Raw genomic sequence first — 16547 nt, 5'->3', positions numbered from 1 at the left:
GCTGCTCTACCGGGTTCTCCAGGGGCCGCTCCTCCCGGCGAGAACAGAGCCCTGCAAAAGGCTCCAGCGAGGAGTCGGGGAGCTTTGTGAAGTCGCCAGTAAATCAGGCCGCCTGCACTAGGTGAAAAGCGCGGTGGCAGCGGGCCACCGCGCTCGCGCACTGGCAGGGAGGACCCGGCTCCGCGATCGGAAAGGGGACAGAGCCGGCGGGGCAGGAGCGCTCCCCGCGCGCGTCTGTCCGCCCCGGAGCCAGCCCGCAGGTCCCGGTCCCGGTCCCTGACATTGGCCGTGCTTTCAACCCTGAGCCCTGATGGCTGGGTTCAGAGATTCCCAGCCGCCCTCACTGATCAGTGATTTTTTCCCCCCTCCCTCTCTGAATTCTCTAGCTGCCAAAAGGGGGGAAAAAATCAAGAGCTGCTCTTAAAAGAAGTTGCCCTTGCTGGTGCTCGGGGTAAAAATAGAGGCGGCCGCTTGCGCACTGCTTGGCCCGGACTCCGGCCCCGCGAGCCGGGCCCGAGCAGCGGCCGCGATCCGGCGTGATCCCCGGGAGCTGCCAGCAGGTGTTGCTCAAGGTACGGTAGCAGGCCGAGCAGCGGGACCGCAGGGCCGGGGTCGGGGAGCCGCGGGGGGAGGGGGGCAGGAAGTGAAAGAGAAACCAAGCCGAGGAAGGAACGGGAGATGCGTATCAGGAGCTGGGCGAACCAGCTCCCCGCCCCTGGGCCCTGGAGTCCGGGACGGAAAAGATCATTCCGCCATCCAGAATAGTCGACAGAAGTTATTTTAACCTGCCAACTTCCCCTCCCACTCCCACCTCATTTCCACTGAGTGAGGAGGCATTTCCAGCGTGGCTCAGCTCTGAGGCTGGGGATTCAGGTGGAGAATGACATCACAGCTGGTGGGCTGACCTAGGCAGGTGGGCCCTTCGGTGGCATCCGTGGCCAACGCGATCTGAGTCACCCGAGAGAGGGTGTCGCCTCTGGTCGGGGTGCCGCAGATTCCTGTGACACAGATGTTCAGAGGGAGGCACCGGGGCATCTCCTAAATCGTATCACCTAGTATTTGCTGAGCACCGTGCTTGACCCTGCAGTGGAGTATTGTGGATCCCACTTTATAGATGAAGACACTGAGGCCCGATGTTATCTGGTTAGTAAGCAGTGGAATCAGGGTCTCATCCGGGTTGGTTTGTGCCCCCAAACTCATAAACATGGTGGTATTTCCAGGACACCAACGTTCATGTTGGGGGGAGGGGTGCGTTTAGATGCCCGGCCGGACACTGCTGTCCTGGACTGCTCATGCGAAAAGGCTGGGGAAGTTCCTTTCTTAGAGAGGGCTGGCTCCGTCCAGTTTGAAACTGATGGGCAGCTTTGGAGTTAACCAACACTGATCCAGTTTCTATCTTTCCTTCTCAGATTCCCTCTGTTCCTGTACAACCTAAAGATTTTATTTCCTAGTTCATTTCTGCATATGCAATTCTCAGAACACTCCCCCCACCCCAATACACAGCTCAGCACCCACACTTTCTCTGTGTTTAGCCAGGACAGACCCCCTGAGACAGACTTCTGGTGTCCTAAAGGAACCTGCTTAAACTACACATCAGGAGGCCAGAGCCTCTATATTTTGCTTGTGGGCACAGTGAAAAGTTTATTTTATGCATGTTAAATCCTGCATACAAAACAGCATATCTGGTCATATGGCTTTCATTAGCTCCCAATTTTGCACATTTTATTCAACTTGTCATGAGTGCCCAGCTTAGGCTTCAGCTATACTCCTTCAAACAACCCTTCCCCAGCGTTCTTGTCTGAGGAGTCCTTTCTCCTGTGTTATTTCCCTGGCTTGCTAACACTGCCTTCTCCCTCCCCCTAAACACCCTGACCAACTTAACTCCCGTTTCAAGAAACGTTCACTTCTTTTCACTAATCTCATGTTATATTTGTAACAATTTAGAAATCATAGGACTTGACGTTCTGGTAAAGAAGAATGATGTAGTTTTTTCTTTTTCTTTTTTCTTTCTTTTTTTTTTTTTGCTAGTTAGACTGGGATTCTAAAGACTGGGAAGGATACACATAAAGTTCGCTAGCAGAGAATGACTATTTCCAAAGTTCTTGGTGATAAATGATTTATAAAGCAGGCATTCAATTTCAAGATGGAAAATAATAGTGTAAGTCAGCAGAGGGGAGATTATCAGCCTGTAAGTATACATATTTTCCTTTTCTTTTTCTCAATACAATATCTTATTTTTTAAAATTAAGTTATTCAAGATGGAAAATAATAGTGTAAGTCAGGGGAGGGGAGATCATCCCATAGAGGTATACATATTTTCCTATTTTTTCCCCCCTTCCTGAACTATCTTATTTTAAAAAGTAAACTCAGAATCTCTCTGAAAAGCATTGTGAATTTTTCTTCCCTGTTAGGAACAATAAAATACTTTGTAAATAGAGGCAACTTCATGAAGTAACAGATGTTTTATGTGAAGATATAAAACCAAGCCTGAATATAATGAGAAGTGTGTGCATGTTTGGTCAAAGAAAAGTTGGAACCTCAGTGAACTAGAGCTGTTGGATTCCGGGATTTTTCTAAAAGGGAGTCCAGTCAGTCAGAGGTTTTTCACTGCCTCAGTGATCACCCAGTAGTGTCACAGCAGCCAAGAAAGGCTTTCCATTAGATAATGAGTTATGAAATATGTCTCACACTGGAAAAACCAGTCATCTGCTGATGTCATGTTGCTTCTAACCAATCCCAAACAAAGCCCCAGCCCTCTTCTGGTTGACTGGTACCCGTGTGTGACTGTACAAGTAAGTAGTACAGTATAAAACTGCTCAGTGCCAATAGCATGAAGAGGAACTTGGACAGCTCTTACCACATGAGACGAGAGTCTGCTGGTGAGAGGACCGGAAAGGTAATGCTTTTTCACTCTTACTTCTGAGCTCTTTCCACGTTCATAGTCAGAATGGTGAGCAGGAATTTACAACTTACTGGCCCTTCCATGCAGATTGTGATCTGTACCTTTTTACGTATTCAAGCAAGTTAGTAGAGCTTTTAATAGTAGAGCATGCAAATAGATTATGCGTTTCTACAACCCAGTTCAGCACCTCTCTACAAGGACCTGTGCCAAAGAGAAAGCTGATTTTTAAGTGACATTCACAAACAGTCAATTCAGGGAACACACACAAACTCACATACAGAGAGAGTTCAAAGGATGAGTTGCTCTTATCTAAATGCAGCTATTGGGACTCTCAAGTTGTTGGTAGTCGTGAAACTTTGAGTTCTAGTTCAGCCTCTCTTGTAAAACTTAATTGGGCTACAAAATGCTTTGGGTATTGCATATGTGACGCCAAATAGGTAGATTATAAGTCTTCTATTTCCAGGGTATTTTATTAAGCGACGATTAACACAAATGCTCCCCCTCCTTCCCCATTCTCTTTCACCATCCCCCAATTAAAAAAAAAATTAGACTCTTTAGGGAAGGTCAACAAAATCTTAACAATAATAGCAGAGTGTAATTGATGGTAACAGAGAAAGTCTCGCAGGCAGATGCTTCAGCAAAGGTGGGCAGGGTATCCAATTCAGAAAAGCATTGTTACCTGTGCAAACTGTAATTGTAACTTAGTATCACACTGGCCTCACCCTCCTCCCCTTGCCCTCAGCTCTTATGCTTGCAAGTAATGCTGTTTATTAACTTTTCCCACCCAAAGTGCATTGCCTGACTCTAATGCTGTGAACACACTAGGTGTCAGATATAAGCTGACTGTATCTACAGAAACTGAGAGGGCTTATGTGTGGGGAAAAAAAAAAAAAAACCCGAGAGGGAAGGGAAGCTTTAACAGATGGACCTCTTAAAGATACTTCTGCAAGATAAAAGCAATAAGACAGAAAATGAAAAAAAAGGGGGGGCAGGGGGGAAGAGAATTTAAAAAACTCAGAGAGGCATTGTTTAAAAATTCACATTTTTCTTTTTCCGTGAACACTGAAATCCATGATGATTTCATCTGTGCTGTTCCTTTGAGAGAAAAAGAAGCCATCGAGAGGCCAGTCCGTGAACAGACTGGTCCGGGATGGGGGTAGGGGGCAGGCTGAACAAACTACCACATGACAGAGAAAATAATTTGCCAATATATTTTAGAGATTCTTTCCCCCTAGGACCAGTTATTCAAGTCACAGGAGTGCACTACTTGTATAAAATAATGTGGGAAAGGCCAACGGAATTTTGCATTTTGTCTGTGAAGTCAGGGCCAGCGGTGGTGAGCTGTCATCCGGGAGTGTGTGTGCCGGGCAGGAGGGGCGGCGGCTAAAGAGAGGGGACAGAGCTTCACATGACAAGAGCGTGTACCATGCTGCCTGCCTGCCTGTGGATCTTTCAATGCCCGGCTGCATTTTGCAGTTGGGAAAAGTAGAGTGTATTATATGACCCCAAACAAAAGTTCTATTGCGCTCCCCTCTGATAGCCTGCCGGTGTTGATGGCCCTGAACGTTGAAATATGAATGAATGGGGGAAAAGGAGGGTCTGCAGGGATTCCCTCTGGCCAGCACGATCAGGCTGCCCCCAGTGACCCCTCCTTCCGAGCCCCACCTTCCAGGCTGTGGCCGGGCAGGATGGAGGGGTGCTGGGGGCAGGCTGTTTCCGTGTGGTCCTCCCTGTCGATGGAGACAGGCCATTGATTGGGGCTTTGCTTTCCCCTGCAAAAGAGGAAGAAGGTGAAGCCAGGGGACTCTGGGCAGAGAAAGAAAGGGGAAAGAAGCAACAGCAAGAGCAGCAAATCAGGAGAATTTCTTGCAGAAGGGAAAGTAGAACTCCAGAGGAGATCGGTGATATTTGAAGAGAGGTGTGTGTGAGGGAGCAGTGAGTAGAAGGCAGGCAGCCTGTCAGAAAGGGCTGTCCCTCCCCTTCCTAAGCACAGCCTTTACTCACAGACAAACTCCCTCCCTCTCTCATTCACTCACTCACTTAGGGCCAATCACTCCCTCTCTCTCCCTCTCCCTCTCTCTCTCTCCCTCTCTCTCTCTCTTTCCCTCCTTCCCTCCCTCCCTCCCTCCCTCTCTCCCTCTCCCTCTCCCCCTTCTCTCCCTCTCTCTTCTCTCCCCCTCTCTCCTCTTTCCCAGTCTCTCTTTCCCTCCCATCCATTCTCTGTCTCTGTCTGTCTCCCCCCCCAACCCTGTCTCTCCCTCCCTCCCTCCATCCCTCCCTCCCTCCCTCCCTCCTTCTCTTTTACTGGGAGACAGTCAGAACTCTCCTCCCTGACAGCTACAAACCTACAGCACTGACTGCATTCAGAGAGGGAACCTGCAAACAAAACTTCACAGAAAACTTTTTGTTCTTGTTCCAGAGAATTGACTGAAGAGGAGAAAGAAAAAAAAAAAAACCAAAAAGGAAAAAAAAAAAAAAAAAAAAAACCTGTGCGTGAGTGGGGGGGAGGAAAAGCAGAGCCTTTAAAAAGGGCAATCACAACAACTTTTGCTGCCAGGATGCCCTTGCTTTGGCTACGAGGATTTTTGTTGGCGAGTTGCTGGATTATAGTGAGGAGTTCCCCCACCCCGGGATCCGAGGGGCACAGTGCAACCCCCGACTGCCCGTCCTGTGCGCTGGCCACCCTCCCAAAGGACGTACCCAACTCTCAGCCGGAGATGGTGGAGGCCGTCAAGAAGCACATTTTAAACATGCTGCACTTGAAGAAGAGACCCGATGTCACCCAGCCGGTACCCAAGGCGGCGCTTCTGAACGCGATCAGAAAGCTTCATGTGGGCAAAGTCGGGGAGAACGGGTACGTGGAGATAGAGGATGACATCGGCAGAAGGGCAGAAATGAATGAACTTATGGAGCAGACCTCGGAGATCATCACGTTCGCGGAGTCAGGTGGGTGCTGGCCCTGGGGGGATGGGGCGGGGGGGGGTCACGTTGCTCTGACAGTCCTGGGAGGAACTTCTTGCCCTCCAGGGGTACCCTGCCGGGCAAGGTCAGGAGTTATTGGGGGACGGCATGGGAGGGGGAGAGGACCGCGCAGAGCCGGGCTCCTGGGCTGAGCCCCGGCAGGAGGTGGCTAGGTCACACTTGCGTATCTCAGCCCGTCGCCCGGGAGGAAGCTCTCGGCCGGATCTGCAGCAGGAAGCCGCTCTGAGAGAGGCTCCCTCGGCCTGCCGGGGAAACCAGATCAGAGCAGCCCGGAGGAAACCCGGGGCATTTTCGGGTGCTGGCCGCGGGGAGGGGGTGTCGGGGGAGCCTGGAGGCTTCCGGACCCCATCCCAAGTTTTTACTGGGGGGAGGGGAGGGGCGGCGAGCGCGGGATCGGGGCGGCATGGCACAGATGAAGTCATTGTCTTAAAAACAACCCCTTTTCTTTAAAAAAAAATCCAATCAGGGGCCACATCCGAGAACAGGGCATATTAGTGACAGTCATTTTGACCTTTAGAAATTCTGCCTGTAAGAGCACAGCATCACATTCTAGGCAGCGAAAAGCAACTTTGGGGGCTGGGGGGGTTAGGGAACAGATGACATTGAAACAGCAGTCCCTTTCGGAGCACTGACTTTTGCTCTCTGAACCAAAAAAAAAAAGAAAAAAAGAGTTTTGTTCTCTGTAAAGTTACTAAGAGCTCTCGGCCAAGGAATGCAACCTTGACAAAGTGCTCTCAGATACTACGCTGAGCGCTCCCTCAATCCTTAAGAGGAAGAACTTTAATACATAGATTCTCATCGTTGGCTCAGGACCGAGCTAACCTGTTGCTGAAGAAAAAAATTACCTGTCAAAAGGGCGGGCTGGAGACCCTGGGGACCAGGTTATTTTTACAGTTAGGTGACCCAGATCCTTTTGCCAGCCTACCAGCCCCTGCATGCAGCCCAGTCACACAGATGTGTTAATTTCATGTTACTTTCATGGTAATGCCAGGCTAAAGAACTGTCTCCCTTGCCAAATCCATTTGAAAGGAATGCCATTGTTTTGTTTGGTGGAGCATATGGCCAGTAAAGTATGTGCCGGGACTCCCAGCATTGCTGTTTAAAAGTTTGCCGCAGTAGTATAAACAATTAAGGCAACACTCAGAATTTCCAGTCCTGAAAACCTGTTGACTCAGATGTTATATTTCCAAGAAAACCATCAGAGACCTGGGCATCCTTCTGGGGGAGATAGCTTGCAGGCTTGCTGGCTTCCCGTAGGAAAAGCCCTGGTGTCCTGCAGGCAGTTTAGCTGTCTCACCAGAAGCTTCTTTCTTTTCAAGAACGTCTGACTTCCTTCGCTTAAAGCTTTTTTTTTTTTTGGATGCAGCTGCAAAGGACATGATACTTTTGACTTTATCTTGTGAAGCTTATTGAGTGAAAAAAGGCAGGTTGGAGTTTTTGAGTTGCCACCCAGTTTTTCTCAACCATTCCTGGGGTCCTGAGCTGGGAATGGAGATTCCAGTGGTCTAGGGACTGCTTCTTCTGCCACAGAGGGACCCTATATATGTTTCTATATACCAGTTGCCACACAGAATGGCCTTAATTGCAGCTCTTCCTCAATTGGCTTTTCCCACATCATATGACTAGGTAGACCTCTGCCTTTGGCCACTTTTAACTCTACGCCTGATGCTAGCAATATGCCCACTTTCTGGCTTCTCTGACTTGTGTAGCAAATCACTCTCTTGGCATTGAGAGATTTTGCAGTAAAAGAATTTGACTTTTTACCTTCTTTCTTACTTATGGCCCTCGTCTCAGTGCCAATCTTTTTCTCAGTTATATGAAATCTCGTCATTTTTAAAAAGATCTTTTCCGGTAGGTGTTCAGTTTGAAAGAAATTGAGCTACTTTTTGAAAAGGTGGATCCATTTGACTCACATGTTGACTAAAGCTTAAGGTCTGTAATGCAAAAGTCCTCCTGGTTGAGTTTACGAGTTGACTTTGGGCGAGCCGCTGGATTCTTAGAAAAGGTTTATGACGCGCTTGCTTGTTCTCGTTTGAGAAGTTTCACGCCTCAACTTTAAGTCGATTTTGTATGATTTCACAAAAACGACTGCTCTGTGGACAATCTACTCTCCAAATAGAGTAAGTACCATGTGAGTATTTTGCTGTTCTTTTGCTGACCCAGGAAAGAGATTTACCTTCAGGTTGATTGTAGTGAATATACGAAAATGTCGTGTTACTTTTGGAACAATTCAACCTTAGCAATGCTCAAACGACGTCAAACGTCAAGGTCCTGGGGGAGGGGGTAGCAAAGGGCATTCATTTTTCTTTTCTTTAGAAACTGTTCTGTACGGCATAGAATCCAGTCAGTAAGTTATCTGTCACCTGCATGCATGTCACAGATGTTCACCCCTAGATGCAACCTTCAGGCTCAAGTTTCCTCATTTGGGGATTCCTGTTTAATTGTGGCCTCTGCCCATCAGGATGGTTGAATAAGGCCAAGACATGGCCACCGCAGTTGAGGAACTCCAAAAACTCGAGGGCCAGGGACTTGTTGAACTGAGTCTGTCCCCTTGTGCTTAGGTGGAAAGCACCCCATCTTGGTAAAGCTGATGTGAGTTGTTATTGACTAAGCAGCGAAGCCTTGCCCTCAGGCTCTCTGACGTGTATTCCCACAAACAAAAATGATTTTCAAGTCTGTCACCCCAGACTGCTCACTGAGGTGACTGTATTCTTTGCAAGGTTGGCAACAGAATAATCCTCTGTTGTTTACTTTAACGCCTTAAAGGAAAGGAGGAAGAGATGGGTAGGGCCAAGCCAACTCTCACCATAATTGTCATCGAAGTCAAAACCACTGGTCTTCTTGACCGCTCTATCCTAATTTCTCTCTTTTTTTTTTCATTTGTGACAATCGCTGGTCAAAAGCACCCTTGAGCCCTCCACCCTTGTATCCTTGAGTCCTCCTATGAGGCCAAATTTATACTCTGATTCTGGTAATGAAGTTAGCAATTGATAGCACTTGTTGAAGAATGGATAGGCGAAGAAAGACCAATCAAGCACCACGAAATAGAAAATGCTTACATAGCCCAGCCATGTGGGTTTGAAAGCAACACATAAACCTCCTCCCTTGGAAGATACTAGGTACAGAAGCTTTGAGTTAGAAATGTACACAAATGTTCCCCAACAGGGGTCGAAGGCAGCTTGCTGGGAGGACTATTTTCCTCCACCCCAAGAAAGCCGTCTCAAGGTGGAGTTGACTCCCATCACCCCACGCCAGTCTACTGAACTTGCCTGGGAGTTCGCCCTCACTGGAGGGTGTCTTTAGGGGTTACACGCTTTCTTCGCGGAATAATGGGAAATGATCGGCCACAAGAGGGCGCATTCCAAAGACTTTTGCTCCTTAACCAGTTAATCTTTTAGGGAAACACAATTTCACCTACTGGAAGCCCTAGCCTGAATCGCCCTAATCTTGGTGATTATCAGCTACCCCCTCCTGCTTATCATTCTGCAGGAAAAGTTAGGATTTTATGGGTTGGGAGGGACATGACTACTACCTGTAACATTTTAAATGAGACAGAAGGAAAGGAAATGGGAATTCTAGTGATACAAGTGAACATTCCGGAGCTCTATGGAAGACAGAGGAATGATAAATTTCAGAAGCAAACAAAGCAGAGCGGGGAGAAATGTGACCATGAATCATCAGCAATACTGCTTTGCTCACACATCTCTCCCTAATACGGCCGCCTGGGCTTTTACAAAAAAACCTCTTCCATCTCCCCTGATGTGGTTGCCTAGTTGTCCTGTCTTATCAACGGCTTTCAACAGCGACAAATGACAAGTGACTTCGAACAGGGAGGAGAAAGTCTATTTATTTAACACCTTGTGGGAACAGAGCTTATGACTTTGGAGTATGCGTTTGTTTCCGAACCGGGAGTGTTAGAGAGAAATGGTTGGGAAAAGATGGGAAAAGAGATGTGTTAGTGGTTTGGGCCGGTGGAGGAGGTGCCTTGGAGTCGGGGTGTGGGTAGAGCGTCAGGGTAGAAATGCAGTTTTCATATTTGGTGAGCCAGGAATCGTACCTTCCCAGGACTTTTCCTGAAAACACGTATTCGTCTTGCCCCCTCTTCTGCTAAAATATACTCAGGCACGATCTCTTAGCTGTAGTTCAGAATGCTTCCTACCCAACTGATTCCTAGCTCCAAAATCCATAGTGTAAGAGTTCTCAGGAACTTTGAAAGAAGTCTCTGAAAGGCTGTGGGTTGAACCTTCAGCATTTTTTCTACTTCTTTTAGGAAACTAAAATCCCTTTCTCTCTAAATATTTAAACTTTTGCATCGCCCTTTAAATGAAAGATGCAGGAATGTGGCTGAGCACTTACAATTCAATAGCACATCCTAAGAAAAGATATTCAGGCTAAAAAAAATCAAAAGCTAATTTATAACCAAACTTGTAGTTCTGCTACAGGCAAGACCCTCTCCTGTAGGTTAAAGGAGGCATAACCTTTAAGGCCTCACTGGCTGCTTTTTGCAGAAACCCCTGGAAACAGTCCAAATGCAAAATTAGTGCTTCAGGGAACACACATGCTAGCTCTGTATTCTCCCACCAATGACTATACCACGTCTAGGCACAGGGAAACCTTGGTGAAGGACGGAAAATTAAAGTCATAGCCGCGTTTTACGCCGAGGCTTCCCTCCACCCGCCATGGTGACTTTAACTTCTCCATAAACAACAAGGTTCTTTACATTAACATTAGGGATTGAATCATTACCCACATGGAGAAGGGCAGCATACTTTGAGCAGGACCCCGGTGAGGAAAAAACCATATCAAAAATGAAACACTGCTTGTTACTATTGCTTGTTTCACTGGAGTTGTTCAGGCGCCCGTGAACCTGAGATGCTGGAGGGGGGCTGTGGGAAGGATGTGCAGCATTTTGTATCCTGATGTGGGTGGAGGGGAACAGCCAGGAGCTTGGCCGCTTAACCCTTGGCATGCCGGTTCAGTGAGTGAGTTCTTAAAAACACTTGAAAAATTCTGAAAGCACAAAAGCAAAGGAAAACGTGCTTTCAGGTGTTTTCCCTTCCAGCCTTCCAAAGTCTTTCCTCCCGTCCGGCAACATTTCTGAGGTGTTCCCTATGAGGTGCAGTAGTCATCCCTCCTACCCATTTTTAGGCCCTTTTTTTCTCTCCCTTGGGTATGTGTCCACCGAGCTCAAGAGAGGTTTAAGTGATGAAATATTATCACCCACATGCGTTTGCGTGGGACTTTCTTAGTGAATTACTCAGGCGGAGCAGGCTGTGATACAAGCCTTGCTCACAAGCTCGGGAGAGAAAAAATAGCACAGAGGATGAAAAGAATATTATCAGAGAGCAGGTAATGAAAGGTTAGCAAAGCCTCCAGTGATACCTAGATAGGTAGGTAACAGTGTAGGAACCCAGTGCACACCTGTATACACTGATGCTGTACCACAAAGCACTATGGGAAGACTTCCATTCTGAGATTTTATAGCAGGAGATATTTAAGTCCAACCTGAAACTGACTAGCAATTGATCCTAAACACCTCAGCCTTAGGCAACCTCCTTCCATTTTTCGAGTTGCTGTGCGTAGAGATTTGAGGCTTGGAGCAGCCTGAAAACATCACTGCAGTATAGCCATCTGTCTCAGGTAAAACACAGATAAAGCAAATATAATCAAGTGACTACTTATATTTTTCATGCCTAAGAAATTTGAGGGTTGTAATATCTTTCGGAGACCTACAGCCCTGGTATATATGAATTCCATCCAGCGTCTAGCTGTCTCATTCTCCCAACCCCCTTCTACAATGAAAGCTAGATGTAAAAGAAAAAAAATATGCACTGCTTAATAAGTCAGAATACAATAGAACTTTGAAAATGTACCTGCATGTAAGGTAGACATTAGGAAGCCTTGAATCTCTCTCTTCCCCCCGTTCTCCTGAGCATTATGGCAACAGCATTTTCGTGAAATTGGATCTCAGTTTTATTTTTTTCCCTGATAAAACCTCATGCAATATACAAATAGCAGTTCCAGAAATGGACACCAGGAGAAGGAGGCGACAGGCATGTCAATTAGTAGGGGGAAAATCCAAATGTCAGAAATATGGGGGAGAGATCCGCACGCAGGCAGTGGAGGCAAATACAGGGAACCGAGTCTCTCTGCTCAGATCATTAAACCGATGCATATTTCAGCACGGTGCCTCTTCCCAGTACGCAGGCGATGCCATGCAGTTAATTACCAGCCAGGACCAGGATGAAAGTCATTTTATGATGACTCTCTGATCCCAATATAACAGCACCTGACAGATTGAGCCCCCTCTAATGAGTACTCTCTTTGTACAATCCTCTCTCAGGAACACTAAATCATTTGCTTCCAAGTAAGGCTGCCTGCGAGGAAGGGGCGGAGGCATATCTTGCATTAGAAACCAGCTCTTGTGAAATGAGGGGCCGCCCTGTAGGCTGTTCCTGGAAGCAAGGGGCCTCGGCCTCGCTGACCCTCCAAAGGCAATTTGCACGCGCTGTCGCTTGTACAGGTCGGCCACTGAGCATCTCACCACCTCCTCCCAGCATGTGTAGACTTCTCTGGATTTTATTCCAGGAAAGTCCAGTGTGGGTGGGTCCACCCTGCCGCCTGGACCCTCTCTTTACCCGGGGACCATCTCCCTTCACCCTCAGCGCCCCGCTGGCAAACATGGGTTACAGCAGAGCAGAGCCTGTGGGAATGAGTTACGTCAAACCCAGAGGGCTCTCCCAGCCTGGGGACGGACAGACTCTCCCGTTTCACACTCTTTCCTAGAAAAACAAAACAGAACCTTGTGGCCTCTGGCTTCTCTAATTTTGCAGCTACTACCTCTTTGTCTTTAGAGTGGCACCCTGTGCGGTTTAGGGTTTCAGAAGCCGGCCGGGGGCGGAAGCAGAAGGGAGAACAGCGGGGAGCTTGTTAACACCCTCCGTGGAGCAGGGCGGATGTGCAGGAGCTGGAGGGGACCACACTCTCCTCCGGGCCGGTTCGCAGAGCCTAGGGCAGCTTCCGGCATCTTTTTCCTCCGGTCTCCGCAGGACCCTACCACGTTAAGTCTACAGCCGACCCTCTTTTTAGATTGAAATGATGAAGCTCGGTCTCCTGGACTCTCCTCTTTTGCTCTCTTAGAAGACAAACAATAACGACCATCCCCCTCCCCCCAACCCCCCACCACCCCGCCGTTTTTAAGCAAAGGGGAGTACTGGATTCCCATTTTGGGAAAAAAAGTCATCATGCTTCCTAAAAAAAGACAGTTTCCTTCTCTGACTGCTCCCCGCTCTGGTGATCTAATCATAAACCTAACTTCATGATTCATTTCAACTCCCGCCAGAGATGCGAGGTCTGTCCCTCACCACCACCGCCATCAGGGCCAGTGTTCCTCCCAAGTTTATACAGAGATGCAGGAGGAGCACCTTTCCTAGGCAGACCTTCTCGGCCCCGGCCTCCGTGAATTTACCACTAGGACAATCACACTGTGCAGACTGTGTTAAATTAAGAACAGAATCTACAGCTCGCCATGCAGAGAAGAGCCTGCTTTCTGCCGCAGAGAACTTGAAACCGGGCCTAAGATTTATAGTACTGTAAACATCTCAGGGCTGCGAGTGATAAGTATGGCTGGATTTCCGTTAGCTATAGAAATCCAGGCAGGGAGCCCCCCACCCCACCCCACTCCCCAGGGAGCTGTGAGTTCTATGATGAACTTTCAGATGGTTGTCAGATTTGGGCTCGGAAGAGTGGGAAGCAGATACATGCCGGCAGTGGTCTGGGGGATGTCGGGGGTAGGAGATGGATCCCTTCATCTAACTCAATGCTAAGGGCGCCTCCATGTGTTAATGAGTAAGCAAGTAATTGCCTACTTTCTGCTAAATTCTGGGCCATGACAGTGAATGACACAGACAGGACCTCAGACCTGGGGCGTCCTAAGCTAGACGGGCAGGAGGGTGTGGGTGGAGATGGCAGAGGTGGCTTAGGAAGAGGGTCATCCCGTCTGAAAACTGAAACCTTATTAAGGGCAGCCACTGAGGATGGTGTTTTGGGGGCAGGAGTCTTCTCGGCAGAAAGAACAGCAAGTGTCACTGCCTGGAGGTGTGAGATTGTATGAGATGCTCATGCTGCGTGGCTGTACCATGAGGTTGGGGCAGTGGGAGACAGTGAACTGGAAGGCGGGAGTAGCTCGGGCAGAGCCCAGAGTGCTGTGCAGTTCTGTTTTATACTGAGGGCAAAAAGAACTCAGTAAAGGATTGGAGGGAACAAGTGATGCAAACAGATACGCCTGTGGGAAAGATCCCTTTACCTGCTTAATGGAGAAATGATGGGAGAGGGGCCCTGACTCCATGCCGGCCTGGCTGCTTGCACATAAAAGAAAAGGCTGGGTTGTGGCCAAGGAGGAAGAGTAGGCTAGCTCTGTGGGTACACGCCATGCAGACTTACACAGCGGGGGGGGGGGGGGGGTGTGTGCATATTTGCGTTGGGGAAAATAGTATTTCCACAGCTTGCTAGAGTTTATAGTGTGTCTTCATCTATGTTATCCCATTGGGTCCTTCCAAACCTATGGGATAATGGGTCAAACGTCACTATGTCATTCCCGTTTTATAAAAGATGAAACAGAGGTTAAGTTAGTTAGTTAACAGACCCAGTGTCCCAGACACACTCAGATCCAGACTCTTTTCTTTCTAGAGCAAGTGTTGACAGACTTTCTCTGGAGAGGGCCAGAGAGTAAATCACTTAAGCTTCGTGGGCCAGACGGACGCTGTCTGTCACGGCTCCTCAAATCCAAGTTCTAGTGCAAAAGCAGCTGTAGACAACCTATAAAGAAATGAGCCTAGCTGTGGGCCAGTAAAACTTTATGGGCACTGAAATTTAAATTTCATATAATTTTCACATGTCACAGCATCCTAGTTTTCTTCAACCATTTAAAAATGTCAAAACCGTCCTTAAGATCTGTGGGCCTTCATTTCAGGAGCCCGGTTGGAGAGGGTCTGTAACAGAGGCCCCCATGCTTGCCTGAAATTAGGGAGTGGCCGTGAACCCCAGAACTAACAGTATCCCTGCTCTCTCTTGGGCTGTTTCGTCCTCAGGCACAGCCAGGAAGACGCTGCACTTTGAGATTTCCAAAGAAGGCAGTGACCTGTCCGTGGTGGAGCGTGCAGAAATCTGGCTCTTCCTGAAAGTCCCCAAGGCCAACAGGACCCGGACCAAAGTCACCATCCATCTTTTTCAGCAGCAGAAGCACCCGCAGGGCGGCTGGGACGCAGGGGAGGAGGCCGAGGAAGTGGGCTTAATGGGGGAGAGGAATGAAGTGCTGATATCAGAGAAGGTGGTGGATGCTCGAAAGAGCACCTGGCACATCTTCCCCGTCTCCAGCTGCATCCAGCGGTTGCTGGACCAGGGCAAGAGCTCCCTGGACATTCGGATTGCCTGTGATCAATGCCACGAGACCGGCGCCAGCCTGGTGCTGCTGGGCAAGAAGAAGAAGAGAGAAGAGGAGGGGGAAGGGAAGAAAAGGGACGGAGAAGGAGGGGCGGGAGGGGACGAGGAGAAGGAACAGTCGCACAGACCTTTCCTCATGCTGCAGGCCCGCCAGTCTGAAGACCACCCTCACCGGCGCCGGCGGCGGGGCTTGGAGTGTGACGGCAAGGTCAACATCTGCTGTAAGAAACAGTTCTTTGTTAGTTTCAAGGACATTGGCTGGAATGACTGGATCATCGCTCCCTCTGGCTATCACGCCAACTACTGCGAGGGTGAGTGCCCCAGCCACATAGCAGGAACGTCGGGCTCATCCCTGTCCTTTCACTCGACGGTCATCAACCACTACCGCATGCGGGGTCACAGCCCCTTTGCCAACCTCAAGTCGTGCTGTGTGCCCACCAAGCTGAGACCCATGTCCATGTTGTACTATGATGATGGGCAGAACATCATCAAAAAGGACATCCAGAACATGATTGTGGAGGAGTGTGGGTGCTCATAGAGCACTCAGCCCAGGGGGGAATGGGAGCAAGACGGTCCAGAGAAGACAGTGGTGACATGAAGACATGTTTAAGGTTTCCGACTGAAACAACCAGAAGAATAGAAATTTTTTAAAAAATAAACTAAAAACAAAACCTGAAGCAGATGAAGGAAGATGTGGGGAAATTCCTTAGCCAGGGCTCAGAGATGAAACAGTGAAGGAGGTGGGAATTTGGGGGGAGAGGGAAAATGGGGTGCCCTTCACTTCTCCCTCCAGCATTCAAGGGGTGACAGCAGTTGCTCAAATGGGAATATTGTCCTCTCCTTTTCGGTTCCCTTTCGGTATGGGCCTCGAAGTCAACTTGTCCGGTCTGCAGTAATGTGGGCTGACACAACCCAAGTAGCATCTAGAAAGCCATGAGTTTGAAAGGGCCAGTTATAGGCACTTTCCCACCCAGTAACCCAGGTCGTAAGGTATGTCTGTGTGACCCTCTCTCTGTGTATATCAGCCCATGCACACACACAAAGACACAAACGCACACAGCCCACCACACACACGGACAAACACACAGACACATACAGCACACACACATGCTGCACAAAGACATGCACACAGCCCACCACACACACGGACAAACACACAGACACATACATCACACAGCACACACACACACGCTGCACAAAGACATGCACACACCCCCCACAC

At 48.6% G+C, this 16547-nt stretch overlaps 1 protein-coding gene across 3 annotated transcripts; it reads left to right on the top strand.

The window, feature by feature from the left end:
• Positions 1-463: 463 nt before the first annotated feature.
• On the top strand, positions 464-15863 carry INHBA (inhibin subunit beta A; the record flags this gene model as incomplete). Of its 3 annotated transcripts, none has more annotated exons than XM_082662515.1 (3): positions 464-572; positions 5322-5848; positions 14974-15863. In XM_082662515.1, exons 2-3 carry the CDS (start codon positions 5461-5463, stop codon positions 15861-15863), a joined length of 1278 nt encoding a protein of 425 aa, XP_082518641.1. In that variant the 5' UTR covers positions 464-572; positions 5322-5460. The 3 variants fall into 3 exon arrangements, with proteins under 3 accessions (XP_082518641.1, XP_082518642.1, XP_082518640.1); XM_082662516.1 differs by lacking the exon at positions 464-572 and adding an exon at positions 2838-2896; XM_082662514.1 differs by lacking the exon at positions 464-572 and having other exon boundaries at positions 5199-5848.
• Positions 15864-16547: the final 684 nt, after the last annotated feature.

The sequence above is a fragment of the Grampus griseus genome, assembly GCF_964374135.1.
Source record: "Grampus griseus genome assembly, chromosome: 9".
Classification (NCBI taxonomy): domain Eukaryota; kingdom Metazoa; phylum Chordata; class Mammalia; order Artiodactyla; family Delphinidae; genus Grampus; species Grampus griseus.
Note: the sequence above shows the minus strand (reverse complement) of the source record. Positions and strands in the feature narration are given on the sequence as shown.